At 35.5% G+C, this 10,311-nt stretch overlaps 1 protein-coding gene across 2 annotated transcripts; it reads left to right on the top strand.

Annotated features, from left to right (window-relative positions):
• Positions 1-1,516: 1,516 nt before the first annotated feature.
• On the top strand, positions 1,517-9,340 carry LOC135684984 (uncharacterized). Of its 2 annotated transcripts, none has more exons than XM_089114795.1 (8): positions 1,517-1,804; positions 3,681-3,760; positions 4,088-4,519; positions 5,052-5,345; positions 5,753-6,085; positions 7,166-7,288; positions 7,395-7,416; positions 7,637-9,340. In XM_089114795.1, the coding sequence occupies exons 2-8, from the start codon at positions 3,700-3,702 to the stop codon at positions 7,788-7,790; spliced, it is 1,419 nt and encodes a 472-aa protein (XP_088970921.1). In that variant the 5' UTR covers positions 1,517-1,804; positions 3,681-3,699; the 3' UTR covers positions 7,791-9,340. The 2 variants fall into 2 exon arrangements, with proteins under 2 accessions (XP_088970921.1, XP_088970922.1); XM_089114796.1 differs by lacking the exon at positions 1,517-1,804 and adding an exon at positions 1,858-1,986.
• Positions 9,341-10,311: the final 971 nt, after the last annotated feature.

Raw genomic sequence — 10,311 nt, 5'->3', positions numbered from 1 at the left:
AAAGGTATACGCATAAATTATGCACAAAATCCCTTAAAAGACCAAATGCAATCGTTTAGCAAAAAACCTTTGAAACAATTTGAAGCTTATGCATTTTCATGGTTGAATTTCAAGAGCTTTCAATTGATGTATCATATATTTTAGTTTGCTGACGTTTCCTTATTTTTTGACGCCATTAGTCGATTTCCAATATTTTGCCACAACCTTGTACTGATACCTTAGTGAGTTTGAATTCACAGCAAATGAGCCAAACCTATGTTGATCTAAATATGCTTGATGCTTCTCGACATTATTTGACTTTGCTTGACACTAATAAGTCATAGATGTACTTAAATGAAAGCTTCATGATATGCCAGTTTCTACATTCCTTCACAAGCAACCAGTCAATTGTAGAACCTCTCTCTCTTTGGCGTAGCGGCCTATTAGAATTCCTGCAGCCGTATTTTGTAACCTTTTGCAATCATTTTAGGACTTTGACCGAAGAGGTCAAAAAGGAACGTCAGTATAGTCCACATTGAAGATAACGAGAAGCTCAGCAGCCTGTCTCTATAATTAGAATGGAACAAGTATTATCTGATTTCTGGTAGTATGGACATGGTATAGATCTACGAAGGTGTTACATTGGCTATATGGTAGTCCCATGATAGATGATCGCTCAATTTTGCAGCAGGCAATTTAATAAGTGTTCTTCAACATGAACCCTACACCCGGGTAAATTGTAGGAATGCTCAGCCCCCCTCGCAACTCTTCAATATAAAAATATATTTTGGGAGAAGGAATAGGTTCAATATAGTATGACTTGAAAACATCACCATTTCATTATTAAATGTTAAAGTATATCAAGCTTTATAAAGCTCGTTACGCAAAGCCAACCCCAGACAAGTTAGTATTAAACTATTGAGACAACTAAACGATTGTTATTAAACAAACAATCGCTGACAAGCAAAAGCAGCAACGACAAAAAGGACAGATATCTTTTTTGTTTCTCGAGATTCCTCTTAAAAAATTTACATTATCTACTGTGTCTTCGTTTGAATGCGATCCTGCATTCTCAATTTTGAAGATAATCAAGTCCAGATTCAGGTCCTGGATATATTCTTAAATTATTCTTATTCTTTTCAAATATTTTATGGTTTCAGAGGAACATCGCCCACTTTTTAATAAAATCATCGTATTTTTAAAGACGAGAAACGCCAGTTCTGCAATTCCTTGCTATGACAACCCAAATCCGGCAGCTGCTGAAAAATGAGGCACAAATATTTCTATGATTTCTAAGCCTGAATATTCTTATAAATAAAGACAGTTGCTTAACAAGTGTAACTTTTGCTGATATAATCATTCATATTAGGCCGCAATACATTGGGTCCAAAATCTTGAACTTTTTTAGTCCTTTTTTCTACCAGCAGAGGCTGATATCCAATATCTTTGTGACTTTGTTACATATATAAAGGAAGTTATCCAACCGTTATATCTGGCGGTCAACGAGGTCACTTTCAGCAAACAGTTAACAAAGGCCGAATCTTTAACAAGGTCACTGCCAAGGTAGCCCACTACTGATATTTGTCTTTGATTACCAGAACGTTCTAATACGGAGCAACCTGAAATGGGTGCCAATGTTTCATTACAAAAATGCCATACTCATGTTTCAAGAAATGAGATCTTTCAATCACCGATACTGGCTTATAAAAACAGGCTGATCTAAAATCGACCTCTTTATTTTCAGTTGCATGGGATCCATTCTGTGAAACAGTTGCTGTTGCTGAATTACGATTTAACTTCCTTGTTGACATGGAACCGTTTGAAAGTAGGTCGATGTTTTCATTTCCTCTTCGAATTCATGGAAGCTATCGTTGATTGTTGAATTTCTTTGACTTCTACCGCCTTATGGATTGAAATCGCAGGATGATAGTTGAATGAAGCATAAAAGAGATCAATCCGTATTCTATTTCAGAAAAAAATCTTGCCTTGGTTTCTGATTTCAAACAGGTAGATAGGCCTACTCGTAACGATTCCCATATTTAACCCAGTTCCCTATATGACCCCAAAGGCTGCCAACATGATTGCATTGATGTTATAGGAGACGGTAACAGTGGCGGAGATTATGGGGTTTTGGGGGGCTCGGACTCCCCCTCCCAATAAACGATCTCGTCGGAAAATTCGGGCTTTTGTCGTAAAATTGACAACCGTTTAACGTGTTGAAATTTCTCCAAGAAATCGTTCTGTAAAGGAATTTTCAGCTAATCTAAGGGGCGTAATTGCCAAGAATTTGCATTTTCCCTTTTTACCCCAGGGACCTCTTTAAGCTTTCTTAGCCCTTTTTGCAAAATTTGAACAAAGCATAGCTGATAAAATATTAGCCAGTACTAAATAATCAATCAAACAATGTATGACCAAAATAAAAAAAACTGCTTGTGAATTGTATATTTGATTTCAATTCCGTAAAGATTAGCCGAAATTTCCATCAGATTCTTTCGAATAAAAGTTATTTTCAAACGTATTTCCCACTGACGAAAACAAGATAAATGCAAAAGATGGACGTATGACTTGCCAAAAGTGTTATCGGTCTACCTCTTATATTATAAATTGCCTTAGAAAATACATCGATCTTGATATAAAAAATCATAAATGGATTGTTCTTCTTGCTACTTAATTATAGCGTGGTCAGCAAAGATTTCTAAAGGGTCCCGTCAGAAAATCGTCTATTTTTATCAAAATGTGCAGTCAAATTAGACATGATCCAAGATGTTGTTTTGTCGGAAAATCGTAGGTCTCCCTGCCCCCCCCAAATGAAAGCCCGAATTTCTGCCTTTGGACTGTAAAATTTTAAATATGCTAATAAAAACAACGACGGTATGGAGAGTTCGGCGGCCCTTAACAGAACAGAAAGCCAAAGAGGGAAGCAAACAGAAAGTTTTCACTACCACGCCTATAAGATTTGCTTGAAATATATTTCAGGATGTTCCTTGCTGTCATTTCCTTTCAATTTTTGAATACTTTTGCCATTATTTAGCCATGCTTTTGTAGAATGACTTTTATTAGGCCTTGCGCTATAACTTTTTAGCTATGCAAGTTATGAAGCTGTAACTTTGTTTACTGGTGTACTTTGGCATGCTGATTTAGATAGAGTATGTATATATCCCTCTTTGAGAAAAGGTTAAATAAATACCTAAATATACATAGTTCTCTGATATACCCTTATTAGGTAGGAAATTATTTTATATGTTATTCACTTGCTTCGTCATTTTAATTGGCTATAATGAAAGGCACCTATAATGTAGAAAAATGGGAAAGGAAAATGAAAGGAAATGCTGAGCAGGGTATGAACATATAAACTCTGCTGGGCTCTAAAATTATCAGATATAATAAATACGCTGTTTATAGCCGAAGGAAAAAAGTATTCAAATCAGGATCCCGATCGATTCGTTTATATCCGGTGACGATCCTTGGTCTGAACAAAATATACAAAAAGATACTCTTGGCATAATCTAATTTTGAAAACCTCTAAAAAAAGCGATCCAAAAGCTCTTAGTATGCTTATTTCCTACATCAGTATGCCTCTTGGATTTTTTGTCTATTTTTCTTCATGCAACGTTGAAAAGTAAACCAGCCTGCACCAAAAGAAGTAAATTGTGATGAATCTAATCTACCATTTTCCAATTCCACTACTTGTTCCTTTTCAGCAACACTTCTTTCTTTGTCATGGAGGTAGAGTGGAATGCTCAATTCAAGATATTTTGGCTCACATACACACTGTCATCAGGTATTTATGTTGTAGTTGAAAATTAAAACATCGAGCTAAGGCTTTTGAAGTGTGCATGAAAGTAAAACTGAAACATTACTATTACGCGAGAAGAAATATCCAGAAATAGCTAGCTTTAAAATTTACAATTTTCCATGACATGGACAAGTTCCGAAGCTAAGCTAAGCCAGTCAAAATCTTTTCTTGATTTGTTAAATGGGTAACGTATAGGAATAACACGGGTAACTTTGCATCGACTAAATATGTCATAAAATATTGAATTAACGATTTACAGCAAAGCTTTTTTCGCTAATTTGATTTTATTCGTTTAGCATTTTTATATCTCAGTTGCAGTAACCGCACTTAATAAAGGACAAGTTTTTGCCAATGACACAAAGTCATCGCCAAGTCACGTGACATCACTGAAAGGCTCATCACTGTGGTTAACATGGGGTTATGAGTATGGTGGTGATATACCCGGATTTATAACATACAGAGAACAAATAATTGGATTTAACAGTTCCTCACAAGCAGCACTGCAACCTATAGCAAAGAGGACAGGAGCAAATAGTGTGCTTCAGCTTGTGCCAACTGTTCCAGCACCATTCTCTGGAAGGCTCACAGTAATACCATCCAACGATACACTGGTGATCAGTGGATTGAAGTACAATGACACTGCTTACCAATTTGCATCATATATTATTACAGAAATTTTTATAGGTGGTACAACCAACCCAACTAGAGGTGACCTCAAACCCGTTGTCCGGATTACAGTCAATGGTAAATTTTAACCAGACTCTTTAAACTGTAATTTTTTTTAAATTATGATTTTGGAATGGAGCAGCCGAGAAATTAAGCTGATATCTTATTGTTTCTCGTCTTATAAACTAATTTAGATACAAAACGAGAATATGAATTTGCTCGTGTTCAGTAACATAAAATTGTTCGTGTTAAAAACTTTACCTAGTTTTAACAGTGTTTTCTGTTGAATAATACTCTTAATATTAACACTATCGTTTTGGTCGTTTGTTATTAATCATTGCTGATGGTCATTGAACATAAGAATGGATGAAATTGAGAATTGATCAAATTGAGAATTGGTGAAATTGAGAATGGATGAAAATGAAAATGAATGAATTGAAAAAATAAAGTAAAAAACAAAGTAAAGAATCAAAAGTTTTATCCACTTTTTCTGCCAATATCTAGAAAAAACAGAGCCAATCATTAAAACACCAACAACTACTGTCAATGTACACTACTCATAATTTGACAATTCTATGTGTATCAAATATTCCTTCGTTTCCTTCAATAGGAGTACCAGAATTCTTTACATCACCTCCAGCAACAGTTGAGGTGAATGAAAATTCAAATTTAGAAATAGCGATTGAAATGGATGGAAACCCTGCACCATCAGCTGATTTTCTTTGGCCTCATCTTGGTGATGGTGGGACAACTGTTGCTGGTAGCCAAATTTACCCGTATGTTTATTCAGCAAAGTTTTCACATCCAAATATAGCAGCTAGTTATTGTGGAAGGATATTGAAGTCTTCAGTGAAGAACAGTATTGGGTCATCATTTGCCAAAGACACCAATGTCACTGTTTTACGTAAGTGCTTTATGTTGATAGTAATACAGAACTTTTACATTTTTACATTTGATTTTTTGAATGTGAAAAAGTATGCCCAATGGAATGAAGTGGTAAACAAGAATGGGCTCTTCTCTATTAATGCTGTGTAAATGGACGATAGGAACATGATATCGATGCAAATGGAAGAGCTCTAGGGCATAACAGGAGGACTTCATATTTAGGACTTTTAATCTTAGAGAGAGATTAGAGTTTGATGTCATATAATCTTGGAAGTAGGTGAAGAGGCTACGGAAGGCTACGTGAACAGAAAAGTATGCTTCTTTTTATACGCTCACGTATCCGTCCACGCAAAGATGGAGTAGTTAACGAGTGTGATAAAAAGCACTCATGAAAGCCTCAATAGATATGTGAAACTTTTTTTTCAGTGAATCTTGATGGCAATCCAAATTTGCAAGCAGGAAAGATAATCGTAGACAGTTGTGTCGAAGTGAAATGGACGAAGGCCGAATCTGGGGCTTGTCACGTGAAATATGAAGTGAAATTGAAAAATGCCTCAGGGATTGTTGTTTATACTGAAATTGGATATAACATTTATGAAATAAAGAAATGCAAGATTCCAGGAAATGTGAATATCACTGATGTTGAAATGACGATGAGTTTCAAGAGTACTTCAAAGGTCTTCACTGCCAAAGTCGCAGAAACACCTATCCCAACAACACTACCCCCGAGTACTACATCAAAAACTTCAAAAACACCGGGTTGGTATATATCTCATTCATAGTGGCGTTTTTATTTTCCTTTCTTGGACCATTTACTTGATCTGGTCGTTATTATAGTTTTTGGACGATTCACAGCTGTTTAAAAACATAGTGCTTAGAAAACCTATTTTTGGACACCTTAAAGCCCCGGCCAAACGACTCGATTTTTCACTCGATTTTTTACTCGACAAGAAATCGAGTGAAATATCGAGTCGTTTGGCCACCTTGTCGAGCAAGTCGAATGGCGTCGAGTGATGTCGAGTGAAGTTTGATCTCTATCAAAAAAGTCGAGTGAAAAAAGTTGTTGTCGGATGAAAATCGAATAGTTTGGCCACCTTGTCGAGTGAGTCGAGTGAGCGCGTGCGCAGTTATCATCTCTTATGCTGGGCAAGGAAGCATACTACCCTGGGGCCTCGAGGTCCAGGGGACCTTTTTAAGTGATGAATTTCATTTTAAGAATGGAATTAGTCAAAAGAAACAAAATTTTGCCTGAAAATAGTAATTTATTTAAACGAAATAACTATTTGATGGCGGTTCCTGCATGAAACGAACGAATAGGGTCTTATGTCGCTCGCGTTCATCAAGAGAATATAAATATATATTTGCACCTAAGATAAACACGGCAGCCGATTTGCGTTTCTTTGTCTTCATTTTGTTGGCATTAGCGAAAAGTCGAGTTAAAAATCGAGCGAAAGATGGAATCGTTTGGCCACCCATGCTCGACTTCGCTCGATTTTGAGATCAAATGTCGAGAGAAAGATCGAGTGAAAAATCGAATCAACATCAGTACCAAGCTCGGATGAACCAACAAAGAGAGTAGGCACGACGCATAAATAAAAAGTATAACTGAAAAAGTAATTTAAAAAAACACCTCTCTTTTGAGATTGAAATTTTTTAGGGAGTTAAATCCAAAATTGCATTTTGCAGGACCTCAGCTTCAGCTTGTTTTTAATTTGTTCTTTACTGTTAACCAATTTTGAGGCGAATTTCTCATAAAAATTTTCTTATGAAGGAGAGTGTGGTACACTATCTAGGTGAAGAAATCGCCCATGACGTAAATATTTTGTATTGCCATTGCAGCGAAAAGCGATAGAAGGAAAGACAACATTATCATTGCGCTTTCAGTAATGGTTGCGATCTTACTCATTGCCATGGCAACAATGGCGATCTGTTTCATTAGAAGAATGGCAAAAACAACACAAGGTATCCGTTATGACAATTTTGTGCAAAAATATTCTTCGTTTTACACTATTAAATATAGTTGGGAATTATACCTGAAATAGTATCAAGGTTTCATTTGTTTTTCTAGCTCAAGACAATGGAAACAGAAGGTAAGTCGAGTAAAGTTTTCACCAAGTTACGATCGTTCTAGTATTTTTCTGTTGCAAATCATGGTTGGTTTTTTCTTTTAAAAAGTGTGTCACATGTCCTTTTCTGCTCATTTTTGCAATTTTCCAATTTCAAAATGGTTTCTTGTGTTAGTTTCATTCGTTTATCTCGAAGTTTTTGGCAGAGATAAACGAGTGTTATTGCATTTTGTTGAAATCTTAGTAATGCACAGCCAAAGGAGACACATTACATGGATCTGCAGGGACAAATTGCAACAACAGATTCAACTTACGCAGGCTTGCAATCACCATACGAAGAAATACACGATGCTGCTCGGAATTATGAAAATACGAAGCACCTTTCAAGCGTTTTATGAGCTCAAAACCGGACAATATATTCTTTTATAATCTTAGCCTACTTGAAGTTTAGAACATTTTGTATTATTGTCATTAAAAAATTCTTAGGTAAATGTCATTTTTATATTGTAGATGTAGATGAAACTTTCCTTCATTTTTTGGTTGAAATTAGATAATCTTTCTAATATTACAGACGAATGAATTTTGAAGGGGCAAATGGAAAGGAAGTTTTTGAATGATCTTTTGTAGCAAATCCTTTGAATGACTTTGGGTTAGCCTGTGCCCCAGTGCCTCCTCAAATCGACCGTCAACTCCACCGCTTACAGAAGCTGTGCCATCTTCCGTCGCCATTTTAAACCGTTGACATTTTCAGCTAATTGCATAATTTTGGAGGGTTGCATAAATTACCACCAGATACTGGTGGAAACTGTGGACAGGATATTTATCAATATTGGACAGTCCATAGATGCGGCAGCATTTGTGGACTGGGGCACAGGCTACTTTGGGTAGGCATTGCAAATTATTTCGGTAGTTTTTCAAGTGTCCAGGTGAAAAAGCAATTCATAGAAAATGATCATACTTTACGTTTTAGGCAACATAGTGTGTGGTGTTTAATCAATTCAACACGAAAAACATAACTCCTATTTACAAAACTTTCTGGTTAGTTTTTGAGATTTTACTGCTCAAACGGCTTACAGTACTGCTTATTTTTTATATTTTTTTCAAAGTCCTTCGTCTGTTTTTTGCTCTTACAGTTTTATTTCCTGTTCTATTATTTTGTAGAGCCTTTCAACATTTTAGTTGCTTTCTTCCAACCCCACTTTTCACCTTTCTTCTTTACTTTGCTATTTTCCTTACTTTTTAAATTGTCTCAGCTCTATTCTCAACTTTACTTTTTGTTAATCCTTTCCAATCTGTGCCCCATTTGCTACTGCTGAGCCCCAAACTCGTTGCTTTAACTCCACTCCAAATTATTATAAAAAAACACTTTTTTCGTAAATGAATTTATTTAGTGTAACACTTGGTTTCTCGTTGAAATGTTTATGCAAGGCAAGTCTATATTTTGCTAGTTTACAAGCTTCTTTCCATTCGATTTTATAAATAACCCGTAGGTTTTAGTTTCGGGCAGCTTCTCTTGGTCTTGTATATTTTTCATCAGTTATGCTAAGGCTAGCTTTGTAGGGGTTTGTTCTGGTGAACTAAGTGCATGTCCCAACCAGCTAAGTTTACGTTTTTCGATTACCTAACTCCATGGAGTTTCATTGGTTTGTTGGTAGGCATCGTCATTTTTCATTACTTTTTGATAATTCATGTTAAAGATGTATGTTTGTAATCGTCTTCTATAAAAACTGTCAATTTTATTTTCGGTAATTTATTTTCGTAAAAGTTCAGAGTTTTGAGCTGTATATGAATATGTATGTTGCGCTTCGAAAGAATTTCTGGTAGATATGGTAGGTGTAGGTGCAGTCTTATGTTTTGCTTGTGATATCGTCTGCATATTCTAGGTATAATGTTATGTGATTTTGCTGTTGTTGTATTTTGTAACTATTATCTCCATCTGCGTGTGTTGCTTGTGTTTCTTTGTAACTTTTTGTTTCTTTTGATTGCCTGGAAAATGCTTTATGCAGTTGCCAGTGCCTTCTCGCGTATCTTATTTATATTTGCATTCAAATGTCTGGCTGTAAAAATGGTATACACAATAAATTTTTCAAAAAGGACACTTTTTACACTTTTTCTAAGTATGTGAGGCAGTACCTCCCGTGGATCCCCGGCTCCGGCGGCCTTGAAAAGGCAGCATTGAACTTTGCCAAACAAATATATGCGCATAAATTAGCACAAAATAAACCAAGAATACGTAGCATGAGCCAAAAATTATGTATTTTCATGGTTGCTTTTCAAGGATGTGTTTCAAAAGGATTGTTTCATTACAAAATGCAAACTCTTGAAATGGACAGAGCCAAATCAGAGAATTTGTTTGCGAATGGCTACCAAAATTAAAAGGCAGTAAAGTTGTAAAATTCCACTAATTTTTCTATTTTCCTTCAAATGTACATGTTTAAAAAGTCAAAAAGTACTCCTTAAAATAGCAATTACTCAAAACAATCTAAATTAGTAGCATCCAGGGCAGGAGGGGGTATATTTAGCATGTTTGTGTAAATTAGCTTAGGTAGCCTACATTCAGAATATTTTGCTTCAATAGTAAATTACACGAAATCCCTTGATTAAAAAACTCTTGAATAACACAAAATCAAATTACTGTGATTTAAGGAAGAACTTATGATAATATGTTAACTCGTTGGTAACATCTTCTATTGGCAAGTGACACTGTTCGCGTTCTCTGGTTGGATTATCTTGATCCATTAATTGATATTTATAATTGCTAGCTTAGAATTTTTAATCTATGTTTTAATGCTTTATACTTTGAAGTGTGTCAGATGAGATGGAACAATTGAGATGTGTTAAAAGGTTTTCTTTTTAAAAATTTTTACCACCGAAAATTGTTTGTAATTTTACGGCTAGTTCTGATAGATGAAAAATTCA

Source organism: Rhopilema esculentum, chromosome 21 (genome assembly GCF_057945365.1).
Source record: "Rhopilema esculentum isolate cy_ngs chromosome 21, ASM5794536v1, whole genome shotgun sequence".
Classification (NCBI taxonomy): domain Eukaryota; kingdom Metazoa; phylum Cnidaria; class Scyphozoa; order Rhizostomeae; family Rhizostomatidae; genus Rhopilema; species Rhopilema esculentum.
This window is presented reverse-complemented; position numbering and strand designations above follow the sequence as displayed.

What these genes read in the sequence shown, in the direction of transcription:
- LOC135684984 (XM_089114795.1), top strand. Translation starts at nt 3,700, where the DNA reads ATGGAGGTAGAGTGGAATGCTCAATTCAAGATATTTTGGCTCACATAC. An exon ending in TGTCCGGATTACAGTCAATG is followed by an intron (nt 4,520 to 5,051) that starts GTAAATTTTAAC and finishes TTCCTTCAATAG; the next exon opens with GAGTACCAGAATTCTTTACA. An exon ending in AATGGCAAAAACAACACAAG is followed by an intron (nt 7,289 to 7,394) that starts GTATCCGTTATG and finishes TTGTTTTTCTAG; the next exon opens with CTCAAGACAATGGAAACAGA.